General features: G+C 31.6%; 1 protein-coding gene across 2 annotated transcripts in view; it reads left to right on the top strand.

Annotated features, from left to right (window-relative positions):
• GRIK2 (glutamate ionotropic receptor kainate type subunit 2) overlaps positions 1-21,534 on the top strand; it is a 723,766-nt gene that overhangs the window by 560,008 nt on the left and 142,224 nt on the right. For both annotated transcript variants that reach the window (XM_068985543.1, XM_068985544.1), the window contains exon 11: positions 6,249-6,472. In XM_068985543.1, coding sequence (XP_068841644.1) covers positions 6,249-6,472 — 224 coding nt within the window. The remainder of the gene's footprint in view (positions 1-6,248; positions 6,473-21,534) is intronic.

The following is a 21,534-nucleotide window of genomic DNA, read 5'->3' as shown; positions in this document are numbered from 1 at the left end:
GATCAGGTCACAAATAACATAACATTGTTATGTTCTTTGATTCTTGGACTTCATAATAAAAGTTTCCTTAACATGATCAAATTTGGGGTCATTGTGGCATTCATGAAGATTTACTTTATTATCTAATTTTTGTATTATGGAATTAGAACTTACACCAATAAATTCTACCATTCTACTTTGATCTTTAATGAGACATTAATCAAAGGACTACTATTAGCTATATAACTCCACAAAAAGAATTATTCTGTTCTCCCTAGATGGCTAGTTCACTAAGAATTATATTAATGTACAAATAAATCTCATTTCTAGTACAAGATCAGAAAAAAGTTTAATTTTAAAATTCTCTGAGTGATTTCCTTTTAATTTTCTTTTAACATTTCAGTAACATAAATTGAAACTGTGTTCAGCAAACATTTGCTAAGCTATTCCTTGGTGTCAGATTTGTCCAATACCCTAGAGATGTTAGATTGATTATGATCAAGGGCTAAATAAGACAGTTTGGAAGAGTTTCACATAGAATGATAGTAAATTAATCCTTATTAAATTAATAAAATAGTGCTGCCTAGACATCTTTGTGAAATTTCCAGGGAGAGCTACTTTACCATTCTCTCAGTTCAGTGCTATGTGCTTTGATTGAAGAGAATGCCTGCAGGCTTCAAAGTGCTTACATTCTGATAATACAATTGCAACAATGTGTGCATTCAAAACTCTCATATTAGGTGACTTACCTGTGAAAAACTCAGAAATAACACAACAAAGTATTGTTGCATGTTAAATTGCGTGGTTAAGTTTATAAGGGCATACACATTTGCTTCAGTTCATTTCAATTCAGTGGCTCAGTCCTGTCCTACTCTTTGTGACCTCATGAATTGCAGCACGCCAGACCTCCCTGTTCATCACCAACTCCCAGAGTTCACTCAAACTCATGCTTAGGAGAAATTAATGTGTACAGTATATTCAGGGATGCCTACATTGGAGGAAAAGAATCAGAGATGTGTCATAGGATTTGTACAGTGGAGAAATGGGGAGATCATTTGGGGTAGGGGAATATAGGAACTGTAGCAGAAGAATTAGTCATGATGTATTTGGATGATTGTACAGAAAATGGTGGGAAATTAATATGGTTAAATAATCTTTGGGATCAAACTGTTTAAACTCTTACAGTTCTGGTTTTTTCATCCATGGAAAGGAAATCACACTACAGATTTGGTTTATCTGTTGTGAGAATTGATGATAACTGTTATGGGCAAAGAATGCAATATAGTGTTGGCCCAGGATGAATCCATTTGATGCTAGCTACTGCTAACATATTATTTTTTCCTGCTATTATCACCTTCCTAATTCGGACCTTTGTTATCTCAGGCTCCTTCTTCAAGCTGTAATGCAAGTATAATTGTTTGGAAAAGTCTTCTGTGACCCAATCTGGTGGTAGACATGAACTATCCCTTTTGTTTTTACTATTCATGTGACACTTAACAATTTACTTATTTATATTTCTATTGATAAAATAGTTATTAAAAATCAATTTTGACTACTGGCTCTTCCTAATCGAGGAATACTTTATTCTTTAAAATAACATCAATTACCAAATCAATTTTCATTAAATCATACTAACCTCTATCTACAGAGATTGAAAGTTCTGAGGTGATTCTATTTTACCATCAGGGGCTTTTCTCCAAATGCTCAATCTTTAATAACATGATGTTTCATGGGAAAATACCACAGCTCTCATTATAAACATCTTTAATATAATAACATCTTGATTAGATTCCAAAATTATTATATTATTAATGGGTTTCTAATGAGGTCAGAGCTTACTAATGGATAATTCTATAATGTATAAGTAAGTGGTCATCTTTACTGCTGCAAGATAGTTCTGAGGTCTCATTTTTTAAATGGATTTTTAACATATCTTTGGTGTGCATTCAGTTCAGTTCAGTCGCTCAGTCATGTCCGACTCTTTGCGACCCCATGAATCGCAGCACCCCAGGCCTCCCTGTCCATCACCAACTCCTGGAGTTCACTCAGACTCATGTCCATCGAGTCAGTGATGCCATCCAGCCATCTCATCCTCTGTCCTCCCTTTTTCCTCCTGCTCCCAATCCCTTCCAGCATCAGAGTCTTTTCCAATGAGTCAACTCTTTGCACGAGGTGGCCAAAGTACTGGAGTTTCAGCTTTAGCATCATTCCTTCCAAAAAAATCCCAAGGGACTCTCAAGAGTCTTCTCCAACACCACAGTTCAAAAGCATCAATTCTTCGGTGCTCAGCTTTCTTCACAGTCCAACTCTCACATCCATACATGACCACTGGAAAAACCATAGCCTTGAGTAGATGGACCTTTGTTGGCAAAGTAATGTCTCTGCTTTTCAATATGCTATCTAGGTTGGTCATAACTTTTCTTCCAAGGAGTAAGCATCTTTTAATTTCATGGCTGCAGTCACCATCTGCAGTGATTTGGGAGCCCAAGAAAATAAAGTCTGGCACTGTTTCCACTGTTTCCCCATCTATTTGCCATGAAGTGATTGACTGGATGCCATGATCTTCATTTTCTGAATGTTGAGCTTTAAGCCAACTTTTTCACTCTCCTCTTTTACTTTCATCAAGAGACTTTTTTGTTCCTCTTCACTTTCTGCCATAAGGGTGGTGTCATCTGCATATCTGAAGTCATTGATATTTCTCCTGGCAATCTTGATTCCAGCTTGTGCTTCTTCCAGCCCAGCGTTTCTCATGATGTACTCTGCATATAAGTTAAATAAGCAGGGTGACATCATACAGCCTGACGTACTCCTTTTCCTATTTGGAACCAGTCTGTTGTTCCATGTCCAGTTCTAACTATTGCTTCCTGACCTGCTTACAGATTTCTCAAGAGGCAGGTCAGGTGGTCTGGTATTCCCATCTCTTTCAGAATTTTCCACAGTTTATTGTGATCCAAACGGTCAAAGTCTTTGGCATTGTCAATAAAACAGAAATAGATGTTTTTCTGGAACTCTCTTGCTTTTTTGATGATCCAGCGAATGTTGGCAATTTGATCTCTGGTTCCTCTGCCTTTTCTAAAACCAGCTTGAACATCAGGGAGTTCACAGTTCACCTATTGCTGAAGCCTGGTTTGGAGAATTTTGAGCATTACTTTACTTGCGTATTCAGTATGGCTTATTTTTGACCAGTGATCAGTAAATTTTGTGTTTTATTTTTAATAGTCAACAACCTAGTTTTAATTAATCAAGATATATCATGAATTCTACTAACTGAGCATATCGTTTAAAAACTCTTTTATTTAAAAAGTTAATAGGCATTTTAAGATCTGTTTTAGGTTTATTATTAAATTGTGCAGAAAGTAGAGATTCCATGTATCTTCTTCTACCTTACCCCCTTTCCCTACAATTGCTCTTAATATCAGATACCTTGAGTGTAGTACATTTGTTACAAGTGATGAACTTCTATTGATATTATTAGCTAAAGTCCATATTTTTCACTAAGGTTCATTCGTCTTTGTATCTTCCATTCTATGGATTCCTTTTAGTTTTATGGATTTTGATAAATGTGTAGTGTCATGTATCCATCATTGCAGTGTCATACAGGATAGCATCACTGCCCTGAAAATGTTCTGTGCTCTGCCTATTCATTACTCTCTCATCTCTGGATATCTGGGTACTCACTGATCTCTTTATTGTATTTATAGTTTTGTCTCTTCCAGAATGTCATATATATGGAATTGTACAATATGTTGTCTTTTCAGACTGGCATCTTTCACTTAGCAATTTGTATTTAGGGTCTTCTGTGTCTTTTTGTGGCTTGATAGCACATTTCTCAATGGCTTTCCAGGTGACACCGTGGTAAAGAATCCACCTGCCCATGCAAGAGATGCAAGAGTTGCAGGTTGGATCACTGGATTGGGAAGATCCTCTGGAATAGGAAATGGAAACACACTACAATATTAATGCCTGGAAAATTCCACGGGCAGAAGAATCTGGTGGGCTATAGTCCATGGGGTCACAAAGAGTCGACTGAGTGATTAACTCATAGCACATTTCTTTATGTTGCTGGATAATACTCTATTCTACACATGCAACATTGCTTTTTTTTAAATGGTTAAAAGTGTCTGTATCTTTTGTTTCAAATAATTGATTTATTTTATAATTGAAAGCATACTACATATATTTGTGGGTTTTTTTCCTTTAATAATTGGAATATAACTTTTTTAGGCAGTGCTGAATAAATTTTGAAATTTGATGTATGCTTTGTCAATCATATTAATATAAGCCTATGGAACAACATCTTTGGAATAATGAAGTAAATTTGTATTAATATATGTTACTTGAATTGTTTCTTAACTTTTGATAATATTTTATGAATTAAAAAGTATTTTATTAGTTTAAAGCATATTCACTTGCACATTTTATATGTGACAAAATTTTGCTTTCTGTGTGCCTAGGAGGAGGGCAGGTTATGAAGTTCAGTGATACATGATAAAACTGTGCTGAATTCAATCAGCAAATTAGGAATAAACCACCACTCTATGTTGTCCTTTTTTAAAAAAAACATATATACATTTATATATATAAATCTTGTAATTATCACTTTCCTTCTCTAACTTGTTTGTTTTTTCGGAGGATCTTTACTTCCTTTTTTCTGTCTTGGAGGAAGTGCTATCTCATTTGTGGAAAATACTCTATTTGCTTGTACTCTGCACCTGACCCTCTAAATTCTGAGACTATAATCTATCAATTCCCACCTTTGCTTCTGTGGATTCTTGTTCCCTTTCCAGTTCTACAAAATCTATCATGAATGAATGAATGATGTCTCCATGGTTCCATTTCTAGTTTCTGAGATGCACGTCTTGGTTAGTTTTAGTATAGATTCCAAAAGCTTAGGTTTATGCCCTTGTTGCTAAATTCACACTATGACAATGAACAAGTTTTTAACATCTGTGGTTTCACTTTCCATATCTGAAACTGGGACTAAATAGTTGGATTGTGTAATAATTAAATGTAACAATTCAAGGAGCCTTCTTAGCACAATGCCTGTTGCATAGCAAATTCTCCAGGGATATTATTAGTGATAAGTTGATATTCCTTGAATTATGAATGTGAAATAAGATTGTACTCCTCCCAGGACCCTGAAGATGTTTTTCCTTTCTGGCTGTTAGGAAATGTCTGTCTTTCTCCATTGCTACTATCAAAGATATTCTATCCAAGCATCTCCCACGGCCCCCCACAACACACAAATGCATATAAACACATACTCAGAATAACATTGGCAACAAACTTAGCCTCTTAGAGAAATTTCTTCCTTAGGTCATCCAACAATCCCTGAGAAAAGGAAACAGTAGAGGGCCAATTTCATTTTGTTGTACACCTTGCTGTAGCTCTTTCAGATGAGCATTTCTATATATTATCTGAAAGCTCCATATATTTATAAACATAAAAGAAATATAGAAACATAGGTTCCTATCATAGGTTGAAATAAATGCTTTTGTTATTTCAAAATATTATAATTATTTTTTGAAATACATTAGAGCTTAAGTTCATCCCTGACAGATGGTTATAACATGGTGAGTGAAAAGCATTAGTAATTTAACATATTTAAGCTACCGTGGAAAATTAGCAACTTTGTGAAAATTGAAAAACTAATTTCCTAATGTGATTTAGGCAAGGCTGCAAGGATTTTCATTAAATAATATAAAACAAATTAGAGAGATAGAAACAAAACTCAGAGGCAGTAAACAAAATCATATTAAAAGAGGATTTTCACAATGTTAACTGTTTAAAGACTAAAACATTTTAACGGTACTCTATAGTTTTAAAACCAGTAAAAGACGTGTTTCCTGATTATCAGTTAAACAATTTGAGGTAGTTATTATTATTGTTTACAATTTGACCATAGTGTTTAGAAAATAACAATTGATATTGTTTATAAAGTTCAAATTAAAAGTATTATGAGCTAGTTTAATAGCATAATAATTCAGGTCCTAAATGTATGATATTTTTTTCAGTTTTTTCATCCTATACAGTTTTTTCTTTCTATATGTACTTGCCATAACTGCGGATTTGCTAATCTAGAAAATCATAGAAATGAGTAGCACAGTAAATCAAATACTTCACTTCAGAGTATAGAATGCTTTAAATGTTAACATGACTGTTTTGAGACAATTCTGAAGTGTAAAGTCTTTGTTTTATTTAATATGATTGCTACTTTCTTGTGACTTAAGAGCAATTTTTTTTTTCCATTTTTATGTTTCTCTCTACAGAAAGCTGACCTTGCAGTTGCTCCACTGGCTATTACCTACGTTCGAGAGAAGGTCATCGACTTTTCCAAGCCCTTTATGACACTTGGAATAAGTATTTTGTACCGCAAGCCCAATGGTACAAACCCAGGCGTCTTCTCCTTCCTGAATCCTCTCTCCCCTGATATCTGGATGTATATTCTGCTGGCTTACTTGGGTGTCAGTTGTGTGCTCTTTGTCATAGCCAGGTAACATGCTCACTTTTGTGATTTTTTTGGCAATTGTTACCTCTTTTTTCTAACTAATAATTGTCAAAAGTCACAATCAATTTTACTTTTCTTTTTCTTTATTTCCCATGAAGTGCTGTAGAATAATGAACTTTTAAGTCATATAGCTTATAAAATGTACTGTGATGCCTTTTTGGGCAGAAAGCATGCTGGTTATGTCAGTAAGCTATAGCAACCCACTCCGGTACTCTTGCCTGGAAAATCCCAAGGATGGAGGAGCCTGGTGGGCTGCAGTCCATGGGGTCCGCTAAGAGTCGTACACGACTGAGCAACTTCACTTTCACTTTTCACTTTCATGCATTGGAGAAGGAAATGGCAACCCACTCCAGTGTTCTTGCCTGGAGAATCCCAGGGACAGGGGAGCCTGGTGGGCTGCCATCTATGGGGTCGCACAGAGTCAGACACGACTGAAGAGAGTTAGCAGCAGCAGCAGCAGCAGAGATGTGTTAGAGATTACTCTTCTTAATCAGAAACTAAAAGCAGTTCAGATCACTATGATATAAAAATTACTTCCTCATTTTGAAAATTTATCTTGGACCAGACAGAAAAACAATATGTTTTATTATTTAAATTAATGAAATACGTATAAGAAAAACCAAAGTAGTAAAATTTAAAAGGAGGCTTAAAAAAAAAAAAAAGCTGATCAAAAATAAGTTTTTTTAGTATAAAAACCTATCATGATTTTCTATGTAAAATGTATATATTTTTTCACATAATAAACACATCACCACAACAAATTCCATTATATTTGTTGACATGTAGGTATATTTAAATCACAGGATCAGAAACTCAATTGCCTAAGTGAAAAATACATATGTTTATGTCTTATAATGACTTTTAAAGTCTATGATATACCTCACTTTATGTGGTTTTTGCTACTCTGTTGTCACTCTGGAAGTGAATATTTGTGGTCATGTTTTATTTCTGTTTACCTCACTATCAAATTTTCAACAGATAGATTATTTTGATATGGTTTAGTTTTTTGGTTTTTTTTTAGTCTTGATTAAGGAGATTAAAACTATACCGGACTCAGAGTTCCACTGTTACTCAAATGACTTTCCAAGTCAATACTTAGTGTAGTCTTTGAATATTTATTTTCTATCAGATATCAAAAAGAGAACTCTAAATCCAAGATGAATTATAATTTTTCACATTGATAATAACACTTAAAAAGTACAACTATAAATATTTTTGCTTTAATCCAAATTTAAGTATTAAATATGTGGGTTATTTTTTTCAATTACATTATGTGGGAGTCTTCTGATCAATTATCACTAAGAACATTTGTTCTTCCTTGAACATTTTTAACAAAGTCATATATTTTTTCCTAGCATGAAAAATGCTTAGTTTATTCAGTTAAGAAAAAAATAAAATTATCATATATTTATATTTTTATAATACACATTTCTGAAATATATGTGTATATATTTACACATAAATGTTATATAGACTTATCATTTTCCACCTAATAATTTCAGTATTAACATTTGAGTTCTTCAGAAAATTATTAGTTGTATTTGACTGAAAATCTATATTAGAATCATATATTCATATTATATGTAGTTATATGGTAGATTGAGTTAAAAATTTTATTTGAATTTTAGAGTGTTTTCCCCCCAAAGTGAGAATTTGGTATATGAAGCTCATAAATTTTTAGCTCCAGTTTTTTCCATATCTTCTGCAAATAAAACTCAGCCTCATGTTTGAGATTCTTTGGACCAATTGCATCATTTTTTATAGTGTCTAACACAAGCCATCCTGGTTTATGTGTTCAGAGAATTGAGTTCATGGATTACAGCTTAAATAATTCAATGAGTAAAGAACTCTGCAGCCCACCCACAGAACAAACAGAAAAAAAACAAAGATTCTGAAGTATAGAAAAATTCTTTTTTGATGTCTGCAGGTACACCTGTTCCCTCTTAATCAAATTAACAAAATTCTCAGGAAGCATATATACAAAGCCTAGAGGAAAATGTCCTGAGACAGTTTTATGAGGCCATTGTGTGGGCATCAGTCAGGCTAAATTAAGTTCTAATATCAGTTTCCAGGGAATCTTAAGCAGAGACTATTGAATTACTTTAAAATCAACTTAGAAATTTTAGATATTCCTATATTCTGTGCCTAAATCTTCTAAAATTAGGTTCAAAAGCAAATATGGAGACATCTGAATATAATTCCAGCTTAAAAGTGTATTAGCAAATAGAATCATGTGATATTGATTTGCACTTCTAAAATTATCTATAGCTCTTACTTTGATAAACATGAAATCATATAATATCTGTAGAATTATGATAAACTATACAAATTTTACAGAAAAGAAATCCATCCATGTCCTTCAATCTGAAAACATACCATTAACGGGTATGCCATTTTTTTGTCTTTGACTTTTAGAATATTACTGTTTTAATTTTGTCAGTGATTAAATGAATGGATTTGAAAATGATTCTATTTCAGCACATCATTCAATAATGAGATAACAATTTCATATAGTTTGAAAAATTAAGCTTAATATCTTCATTTATAGGTAAATTAACAAATATTCTATTAAAATAGTAAAGGGTATCCTCTATTAAGTAATAAATATATTTGATGTTCTTGAAAAAGTATACATAGTGAAAATCAATTCTTTACATATTATCTCAGAATATTTCCTTCAATTCTCAACATTGTTATCTCATATAAATATTGTCAAATTAAAAAATAAAACTAAAACTCAAATGAAAGGAAAATTTCATGAATAGAGTCAATTTAAATTCTAAACTGAACCTCCAAAACGAAATGATTTTGGATAAATAAAATCCACTCTGACATTGTATTGAACTCCTGCTACTGTGAAAGAAGTTCACGATGTACAAATAACAGCAAAATGTCTGAATTTCAATTGCAAAGAACTTAATTACTTTTCTAACCAAAATGGCATTATAATAATTTGTTATCAATTCAAAATAAGCATAGCATTTTTATCTATGAATAAGCATTATATCTTATGCCATATAGAGATCACTGATTTTGAGAAATGAAGGAACATCATTATTGATGTCAAAATTAAAATCACATTTTCTTTATGCACATTCTTTGTCCTTATCCTCATAACAAAGAAGGACAAATTACATTTAAAAATTCTCAGATATCATTTTATTTCCACTGGAATTCATAAAAATGAAAAGTTCTAAAGTAATATCACTTCAACAGAATTCATATTTCTTAGATTATTGCATATTATTTTATATGATATTTTGAGAAACTATGTAATATCTATTTTATCTCAAAATTAAAATATAATAAATGATTGAAATATAATTATAATTTTTAATTGGCATTACTTTACTTTTTTTCAGTCACCAGATGACATTGTCCCAATTTTTACTGTTGCAGTTAATCTTCTTTATCTTTTTAGCTACCAAGCCACACCTTCAGTTTGTTTTCTGTTTCCACTTTAATTATTCCATCAATCATTCACTTGATTAGTCAAATATTTCTTCAACCTGTAGTGAATGCTGGAGAATTAGTATTCCATAAAGTATTAAGTATTAATTTATACCCTTCATCTATAGATTAATTTATTCAGCAATTATCTACTAGATACCTATAATGTTCTAAAATTGTACCAGATGCTCAAATCCAAGAACAAACATGACGATACATTTATTCACTAATGAACTCTTAACCGATGTGTTTATCTGACACATATATATTGGGTTTGAATGAAAGTGGTGAAAATATTTTATAGTTATCCAACATTTTTAATGATTGCATATATTTTATATGTATTTATCTGAAGATGACTTATTAATGTATGTTTCACTGAAAAATATACAACTATAAAGGAAATAAGACATAAAGCAGTTTGTTATTTATCATTAGAATACTAGATTTGAGTCTTATTGAATATCTGTTGTATCACAGTATTAACAACATTAAATTTGTGATAAACTGATAAATGATAATAATTCTTAGATTTTTATATTTTTAAAATTAAATTTAAAGGTAAATTATGATACCATTTTAATATTTCCCCTCACTTTTTTATAAGAAAAATTCTAAGAAATACTTGAAGATTCTCTAAATTTATTTTAGTGAATATTAAAATCAAGATATATGATATTGTTTGTTTGTCCTGGAATGGCTTTATAGACCATGATCTCTCACAAACAGTTGCATTATTGTTTATAGCATAATGGCATAATCAGCATGCTTATCTTAATTAACTGAGAACTCTTTTTTAAAAGTAAAAATGAACCTGAGCTACTACATTCTAGGCATACAATGGCTTTACCCTAGGTATTCTAACAATAGCTCCTCGTTGACAGAGGATTAGGAAGAAATCTTTTCCGTAATGGGCTTGTACTTAATCATATGTGCCCCTAAATCTTTTCCTCTTTCTTTCTATTCTTTTATTTTCTTTTTCTAGGTATATTAGTATAGAGATGGCAATTAGTCATATAATAAGCCTATTTAGGGAACCCACCCTTTGTACTAATGAGAGATTATTTTTCACCTTGCTTCAAATATTTCCTTTTTAAAAAATATAGATAGTGTTTCTACGATAGGTCCTATTTATAAAATGAGTCAATTTAAATCCCTATAATATTAGAGAGTTTGGAATTTTCTTTTAGCTATAGTTGTTTCCAGGAAAACTAGGGCTGTTTAGAAATTTAGCATGTAAATCTTGGTCTGAGGTCTTAGTAGTTTGGTATATAGAAATTAAGAACTAAAAATTGAACCTAAAAGAAAGTAATAATGGCATATACATTTCCCTCCAACAGGATTGATGTAAATTTAATAATATTCACTAAGCATATAAGAACATTGCATATTTTATTCTGAAATTGGCATTTTAAAATTAGATACAAATAAATTCTGAAGATGAAAAATAACACTATACCAAATTTGGTAGTAAGGATATTATTACACAGAACAATTTCTTAGGTTACTTAAATGAGCAAATGAATAGGACAAATATAGAAGAAAGAGTAAAAGAAACCAAGCAATATTGACTAACCTGGCCTTCTTATCAAGAATAGCAAATCAGGGCTACTCAAACTGTTAAATACATAAGATTAGATTTTCTTAGTTAAAAAGAATATAGGAATTTCTTATATAATTTTGTGTTGAATTACTTTGCATGGTTTTTATGATTTTAGAGTATTAACTATTGTATTATTGGGTTAGTTTGCAGGGGAGCAAGGGTTCGTCTGCCTAGAACCTGTTCAAGGGTTTGTTATTATTACAGTGACTGCCAAGACCATCTTGATATATGTGTTGGCTCTAACATGGTCTGCAGTCACAAGATGACAAGGCTATTGCCTTACTGAGAGTCCTCATACTTGCAAAAATAGTCATATTTTTCTTGGAGCTCAGGGGTAAAGATGTTGTAAACATAGTGGGTTTTTTTTGATGGTTTAACTGGGTTTGGAAAACCCTGTCCAAAGTGCTTGCATTAACAGCTTTGATTTTGGCTCCTGACTAGTGTGCGGTAGCTTTTATATTCCTGTCACAATGATGGGTGACATTTAATATACAGTGAAGGGCAACAATGAATTATTATGGACTTGGAAATGGATTACTGTTTTGGTGGGATGTGCAATGTTAACTAACCTGCTGTCAAAAAGACTGTTGTCACACTAAAATGAAATGCCAATTTTGTTCTATGCCTTTGCCACCAACTTTCCCACCTCTTACTAGAATATCATTTCAGGTTTACCTCTCCATAATTTTAGATATATTTTGCTTTTATTTTTCAGTATTTTTTAACCTAAGTAAATTGCAGAGAAGCCTATCTGTTGTTCCTCTTCCTATTTAGATTTTTTTCTAGAATTTAATGAACGTTTGGCTTGAAGTAGTCCTCTTCTGCCTTTCACACCTGTGAAGTGATTATTATAATTGATTATACTAATAAATATGTCAATTATGAACCTAAAAGTCACATTGAATAAAACTAAATGCACATTCAAATTACATTTCCATACAAGTTAGGGCTATTTCTGTGTTACCAGGCCTTTTTTTCACAATTGCTATTTGGTAAACTAATTATAAAATAATTTACCTCTTTATTTTTAATGATTCCAATAATAAACATGGTTTTAAAGTATAAATGAAGTCACTAATGAAGAAAAAAATTAGTTTTTGAAACTGATAGAAAAAAATCAATTGAAATTAAGTTGAATCAGTGACTTTTTTTTAGCTATGGTGAATATTGTATCTTGACAATTGACACAGTGGAGCTTTTGACTGAAATTATCTGTATTGGATAAAGAACAGACTCTCAATCATCATAAAAGAAGATAAACATTTTCTACTACTCAATTTCATAATTATGCTAGACATTTACAAGGATAAAAGATACGATACAAAGTTGATTAAGACAAAAACAATTTAAAATTAAAGTGATTTTTTGGTAATCTTCTGTAATCAAATGCTTGTTGGCATCTTCTTTTATAGATAATTATGCTTGACTATCTTTTACAATTTCCATATCTCTTTCCAAAGTATTTTTTCACATTTTTTTTATTGTTAGGACAAAATTAAGTATAAATGCAAGACAAGCTTGGTAGTCTATTTTCACTTTTTGTATCCTATGGATAAATTATTTGCCTCTGTGTCTTTACTTGCCTCCATCACTGAATTGAATTCAAATACCCCTAGAAGCAAAAAAGCTCCCTCTGTCTAGTCACTTAAGTGTGTCCATTCAATACCTATCTCAGACAATAAGCTTCTGAGAACTCTGATCACCTTATGGTGATTTATTTCAATTTAGCAGTTGAAACAATGCCTATCTCAGTAAATCACAGAAACTGATTTCGGTAAGTTACGATGTATAGACTCACATTAAGAAACTTAAGAATGCTAAAAAAAAAAAAACACCTTGGAGTTGGATGTTTATTAAATTATTTTATTTGCTGCCAAAAATAGCACATCTCTGTTCTTTATGAATCCTTTATGGAACATGTAATCATATTTTATATACTCATGTGCACACAGATACTTTATCATATATGCACACATCCTGATGAGAAGCAGTAACTTGTAAGAAATTATGTTTTTCTTTGAAATATTTGGAAAAGGAGTGTGGTTGCTCTTTGGCAGTTGCTACCATGTCTCTAGTACATTTCTCATTAGCTAATTCAGATTAAAAAAAAAAACTAATAGGAGAAGAACAATACTCTGTTGGCTTATTTCTCTTTCTTTTTATTTTTTCTTTGCTCTCTTATCTTTTCTTTTCTTTTATGACCATTAGAAAGAAATTCTTTGAGATGACTCTTGAGAAAGACCCTACAAGATAAAAAGAACCCAGAATTTCACCAAGTAGTACACTTTTTCTTTTATATTTTGTGATTTCTCAATAGCTCCTTCTCCCACAGCTGCAGAGTACTGTAATTGTGAGAAGCTGTTTCACAGGCACGTTTTGTCTGTGTTAATTCTCCAAACAAAATTGCACTTCTCTCTTTCCAGTGGTCCCCTTGGATTTTGGGGAGGTTTCTCAGCCACTTAAGGCAGGTCTTCATGATCTGAAACTATCTCAGGAAAGTCAGTGTCTTTTTAAAATAATTTAATTATATTCATTATAAAATATTTTAATCTACAATGTCTTGTCAAGAGAGATCAAAGCTCTCACACACACTTGGAAACAGTAGAGGCTGTGCAGGACACGCCAGTGAAACAAAGATAGTGAGTAAGGAAATATTCTCTAGGAGCTTGTTTTTCTCTATGTATGTTTGTACAATGATTGAGACTACTAGCTCAAAAAGGTAGTCGTCTTAAGAAGTGCAGAGAAATAGATGTTTTTAAAATTTAATCATAAGCATGGCACCTGAGTCACATTTTTTACTTGGATGAAGCTGTCCCTTTGCTGTCAATTCCTTGGAGTAAGAGTTCTTTTACATGGATGTTTTCTTTTGTAGTCTTGTACTGGGCTGGTGCATGATGTGAAGGAAGTAATTGAGAGAGATAAAGGAGGGAACTAATAAATACTACATGTCAACAATAGTCAAATTTGAGAACCATAAAGAGATTAAATTTATTAGCTTTTTTCAGTAACTATTTCTATGGCTTAAGAAATAAATAGGTATACATCATTCCTGCTCCCATGCCTCTCAAAAATTAGATGAGAGATATTTTCTGTTTGTTTAATACTATTACTGTTATACTTTTACAATTCTAATTTCTTATACAGAGGAAGTTCTAGAGAAAAGAAAACAGATTTAGAAGAAATGAGAAAACAAAATTTTAAAAGATACTTCTATCACTTGGGTCTATCTGACTATCACATTAAAGTCATCTTCCACCTTTTCCTTCTAAAATTTCAGAAAAAAAAGACCTTGGCTACTTTTAAAAATATTTAAAAGAATGCTATCATTAATATTTGCACTATGTGCTAGTGGTATATTGCTTTATATTAACAGGTGATTCCTTAAATATGTCACCCTAATTAGGGTGAAAATACAACCTACACTTAAGTATGTATTTTCTCTTTAGATCTGAAAATAAGAAAGCTTTAAAAATATTTCCAGTCACTTGGGAATCTAAGCAGGCGACACAGGCCATACATGTGTAAATTTGCTTTATAAACTTACTCTCTAGAAATGCTAACTTTCTTCCCCTGAAAATCACTAGCTGCATATAGTGAAGAACTGAACCATGTTGTGAGCTTTCCTGGAGAATACAAAGTGCTACTGATATTGTTTTGATTTTTTAAAATAATTTGTGGATGTTTGAGAAATATCATCAATATTAAATGAAAATGTATGGATGCAATTTTTAGTGGTAATTTATGACTTTATTTCTTCATGCTATGTAACCTAATGCACTCTATCCAAATAATTAATGAGTAGAAGATATAGTGTCATCAACCAATGTAACTTCATTCATTAGAGCATGTCACAACACTTTAATTGCTATAATTTTTTTACATTCCATTACATAATTACATCATTCAACTTAAATTGTTTTCATATCAATCCTGTTGGGTATATATATGTATATTTTTTAGGGTAAAATATTGTTCTTTCAAATAGCAATAGGAATTTCAATATGATATTTGAATGGAATGAGTTTGAAATCATTTATTTTATATATAAATAGGATTTGTAAAAGAAGTGACAACACAAACTATTCTGTTAGTTTTCAACACCTATAGTTTTAAATATTTTTACTCAACCATTGCATACTAAGATACACTGTAAAAATGTGATGTTATCTCTGTTAGAAATATGTGGATTTTATATCTATTTTTAAAAGTTTGTTTGGAAGCCCCAGAAACTAAACTGATGAATTTATGACCCCCACCCCAAAAACCTTATTAGTGAATTAATTATACAAATTATACACATTTGCATTTTAAAACTGTGATAATTCTATTTATCTAATGTACACTGAATTGAAGCAGAATTTCAGTTTCAATACTTTATAATAAATATAAAAAGTCATTCCCACTTCCCTTCCACCCCCAAATCTGGATATAACTTAATTTCCTGCTATTCTTTATGAGAGATGCTTAACACTAAATTATTTTAAAACATTACCCATTGTCATGTGGCCTGACTACCTCTGAGTTGATAAAATGAGGTGAATAAATTTAAAATAGATTTTCCATTTAATTTAATGGACTTGATATTTGAAGCAAAGGTGAAATTGTAGGCTTTGAATGTTACTGGCATGATAAACTTTATAAACAGAATAGGGCTACAACTGTCATCTAAGTTGGTTCAGAATATGCACCTGAATATTATTTTAACATAATAAAATTTAGGTAAGTGTTTCCCTGCTTCCCTTACTATTACTGGTACTGAAAATGGGGGTGCTGGGAGGTGTGTTAAACATAAGTTTAGCAACTCATTAGACTGACTGAAGGTATGTTTTGGAAACTGATATTACTAAGGTGATTTTACCAAAAGAAATTGAAAATTGTGAAAATTTTGCTTGTAGAAGGACATGCAAAAACAATTTACATTCAGGGAAACGTTGATTTCAAAATGTTCATATTACGGCTTCAATTTTCAAATAGGGCTTCAAAATTTTTAAATTAGGAAGATATTAAACATAATGTTTTAAGTCTTCTTTCTGCCAAAAAAATTAAAATAGTTATGTTGATTTTTAAAAATTCAGATATTTGAGCTGAAAAGAAAGATAGTGAATGCTTTCCAAACATACTTCAGTTGTTTTAGATACTCTGCTGTGTATATGGTGCATACACTTAAGTTTAAAAGATTTTATTGATATAGTTGGTACACTAGATTAAATTTCAAAAGATATTTAATTGAAGAACAGAAAGCCCACCTGTGAAATTTTATTTAAAGTCGTTTTATATTTAAAAATTCAATGAGAAAACAAGCCTTGTAAGCCTTGCATGTTTATGGTAGCTTATTTGGTACTTTGGTATATTCCAGATATTTGCATATTATCTAAAGCAATTTAAATGTTCAATTGATGCTTAAAAAATAAAATGCTACCATTTTAATGCTGGCTTCAAATTCTTGTTAACTCTTGTTGATAACTTCATTTACTGAATGTCCTTTAAAAAAATGCATAGTCTGTTTCATTTTTCAGTATTAGAATCCACATAACCATGAGACTGATCAGAGGACAGTCTGCTTTGAGCTTTTTAAAACTGGACTTTTCTTTTAAAATCTTTAGCAAGTGTATTGCAAGCCAAACACTTGCTTCTGATGTGTAAATCTAAGACAGAATCTTTAATCTGTAAATTATGCTCATATTGATTTTAATAGAACTACTTTTTAATATTTGGTACTTCACTTGGAAACATATAGCTGTATTAGTAAGATATTGATAGAACAAACTTATACTTTCTGATGCAATGTTGGTATGTTAGATATTTTCCTTTTTATTCTCAGTTTAAAGCCACTCAGTTTAATTTGATTGAATAATTGAGAGTTTTTTGAAAAATGGCATTTTAACTATTTAATGAGACAACAGAAAAGCTATTGTATAATTAAAAAAGAAACGTTCCAGCTTTAAATGTAGAAATCTATATTTTTTATTTTACATTTGTAAAATTAAGTCTGGATTTTATGGAAACCAAAATAATACCTTTCCTTCAGAATTCTTAAAATAACTCATAGGTGATTATAATAAGGCCTTTTCTTATTTCATTCAATGAAAACAGTCTGAGATAGTTTAAAATATAAATAAGTTGTTGTACATCCTTATGACTTGTTTATTTAAAAAATATTTCTTAGAATAAGTGTAGGTCATAAGAATCTGAAATCAGCCTATTGTTGAAGTTAATTTCCTACATCAAATATAAATTTTAAATGGAAATCAGTAGGAAGTCCTACATTTTGAAAACATTTATTTTTTCTAGTAATCCCTGTATAGTTGATAGTGATATTTAGTATTTCTCGATTCTACCTTTAATACAACTGATTACAATTTAAATTTAAATTTGTCATTACTAAATTACAAATCAATGAAACTGAACATTGTTACCATTTCATTAAGCCCTTCCAAACCATTTAGATCTAGTAAATAATATGTTCAATAACATATTATTATAGCTTTAATGTACAGGTAATCCTTGTGCTTCACTGTGCAAATCTGGTTACTTTTTGATATTAAAGCTACCAAATAAATGGTGCCAAAATTAATCAAGGAAAAATGTAAGGTATAGAATTTTAACATGAATGATTTGTATTATTCAGTGGTGTGATAAAAATTGTTTAATAACTGACTACACCAATGAGAGAGGCTTTGATTTGTACTTATTGCCAATTTTCATGGTATTAAATACTACCACTATGGCTAATATCAAGTTACCAATGGAGTCTCACTGAACATGGAGTTGGGAAGACAGGTAGAAAATTAGTAGGTCTCACAAGCCAGTATAAGCTGCCTTCAGCATACTGCTAGATATGTACCAGGTTCAAATGAAGGGGGAAGCAAAGGTCATAAAAATGAATAGCAAATTATCCAGTTGGAATGTATTTATAGATATATGCAGGTGTATCAGAAAGATGAGGATGATTTTGTTGTTCAGTTGCTAACTTGTGTCAGACTCTTCGCAACCCAGTGGACTGCAGCCCACCACGCTCATCTGTCCTCCCCTATCTCCTGGAGTTTGTTCAAATTCTTGTTCATTGAGTCAGTGATCCTTATCTAACCATCTCATAATCTCCCTTCTTCTCCTTTTGAAGGCTAAAGGAGAAGCCACCCCCTTCTGCTTTAGCCTTTAATCTTTCCCAGCATTAGGATCTTTTACAATGAGTCAGCTCTTCATATCAGGTGGCCAAAATATTGTAGCTTCAACTTTAGCATCAGTCCTTCTAATGAATATTAAGGGTTTATTTCCTTTAGGATTGACTGGTTTGAGCTCCTTGCTGTCCAAGGGACTCTCAAGAGTCTTCTCAATAACACGAGGTTATAAAGCTAGCTGCAAAGGGCTTCCCTGGTGGCTCGGTCAGTAAAGAATTTGCCTGTAATGCAGGAAACAGGGGTTCAATCCCTGGGTCCAGGAGATCCCCTGGAGAAGGAAGTGGCAACCCACTCCATTATTCTTGCCTGGGAAATCCCATGGACAGAGGAGCCTGGTGGGCTACAGTCTATGGGGTCGCAAGAGTTGGACAGGACTTAGCGACTAAACCACCACCAAAAAACTTCAAAAGAAAGAGTTAACAGTTGGGTTTTTATTAATATATTAGAACCTTTGAAGTAATTCTAAACTTAAATATCATTTTTCCCTTCACTGATAAAATAATTTGATATCTATACAATTTGTATAATTTTTGAAGTCAACTGCATATTAAAACAACTAAAAAGAGAAAATGCACTGAAGAATATGCTAGCTATCTGATAGTCTCATGAAATTTGTTATTGCGGGTGCCAATTTTATCATCCTATTAGAAAACCTTAACTCTTTACATGGAAAATGTTTGATCATAAAATGGTCTTCCTTGCTTATAATTTTTAATCTAAAAAATCTTAAAAGATACATTTTCTAAGAGTATTCAGTACTAATATAAACATCAATAATATCCTCTGAAAATTTAAGTAATAGGTTCTAGTAGGAACTGGCAATAGGTGCTAGTAGAAACTGTTTCACGTGTGGGTAATGGGAAATCTGATGAAACAGTTATGTAAATAAATAAAATTGTTGTTCTACTGGAGGCTTAAGAAGGGCAAGGTTGAAACAGCTGCTTAAATGTGGTATCAGGAATCTTGGTACCTTCTATCTCTCTGCTACACTATTCTTAGAAAGAAGCTCTCATCTGTTTTCAGGGTGCCTACCTCTAGCCAGCTTATCTCCTTCCTGTTTTGTTATTTTCTTTTTTTTTTTTAAACAAGTTAATAAAGCTTGTCTTTAGATGTGTGAAAAAGAAGTGTAAATATTTCATATTTTAGAGGTCCTGTATACTTTCTGTCTTCTCCTGGCAAATATTCTTGATACACGAAATTACCAAACTAGTTTTGTATAGGAAGCATGAATTGTTACCCTATGCAAATTTTCATTCCTATAGAAAATAACTCTGCTTTATTATTGATACGGAATATTCCAGCACATCAGTGCTTTCCCTAACTTTTCTAAAACAAGGAAGAAGTTTGAGCCTTAAAAAATGTGTAGGCTCCATAGCACACTATATAAAAGTATTATACAATATTTTCGGGATAATACAAACTCTTAGACGCTAAACTGTTTCTAGAGGGAATAAAATGAACCCAAGATCCCTGGTGGCTCAGCGGTTAAAGCGTCTGCCTCTAATGCAGGAGACCTGGGTTCGATCTCTGGGTCGGGAAGATCCCCTGGAGAAGGAAATGGTAATCCACTCCAGTATTCTTGCCTGGAGAATCCCATGGACGGAGAAGCCTAGTAGGTTACAGTCCATGGGGTTGCAAAGAGTCGGACACGACTGAGCGATTTTACCTTCACCTTAAGAGCGTTCTACAACTGAGTAAGGTCAGGAGAATTGTGTGCTAGATCCTCCTCTTGGAGATCCGCTATTAGCAAATTAAAGGCTCTGAAAAGGTTTGCAATTAAAAAAAATTACATTGTGTTAGTTTAACGAAGCCATTTCCAAATATTTTTGGCTGTGAACATTTTTCTTCTTTTAATCTCTAGCTTCTCTGTTATTATATGTTCTTCATTAATAGCCAGGCAGTTAATTTGCTGAATCAAAGGTGTGAAGAATTGCTTTAATGTACAGTGTATTTAAATTTTTAGTTTTTATCATACCCATTCTGTATAGATTGAATCACCTTTACCAGACTGATTTAGCATCCATGCTCCATTCCTCAAGGAGTTATTATCAGCTCTCATTTGCTTATTTATAAAGACAAGATTTTTTCACATCTATTAAGTGGAAATATATTAATAATTAGCATTTAAAGTTTTATAAATTTTTAAATTAATTTTTCATTTTTAATATTCTGTTTTTTAAAAGTCATATAATAAATGTCTTTAAGTTTTATTAGGTAATTAAAATCTTTTTTCTTCAGTTTAAAAATGTCTGATATTGTGACATTCATTATTACTACATGTGAACTTGATTTAGAAAATCAAGTTTTTCTATTACATTGTCAGAAAGATACTCATTGAATTTAAAAAAACAGTTCCCTAAATTTGTTAAAAGTTATAAAATAATTAGGTAATTGGGAAAAAATTTATTTTGGAATAATGATAAATTTACCAAACAAACTCTGTTTTTTATTCTGGAAAATTGTGAGTTGAGTGCAAACATGTATCTTAAATATATTCCAGCTTTGTTAATAGTACTTCATGTGTTTAAGGAGAAAGTATTTTATAAAATAGTTGATAACTTATTTTGTATTTATTGCAAGGATAGAATTAATTATCTATTTTTGTATATAAATGATCAGAGCTCTCAAGGTAGATAAATTATATACATTTTAACTTGAGACATACTTTTGAGGCTACATATTTTTATGAGGGCAAAACCTTTTTAAACTTTTACTTGTTTAACTTATGACTCTATTCTATAAACAAGGATGAATGGTCACTGTATTTTAAATTTAACTTACATATTAGACAACATCAAAAATAATTGTTAAGGCTG

Source organism: Capricornis sumatraensis, chromosome 13 (assembly GCF_032405125.1).
Source record: "Capricornis sumatraensis isolate serow.1 chromosome 13, serow.2, whole genome shotgun sequence".
NCBI lineage: Eukaryota > Metazoa > Chordata > Mammalia > Artiodactyla > Bovidae > Capricornis > Capricornis sumatraensis.
This window is presented reverse-complemented; position numbering and strand designations above follow the sequence as displayed.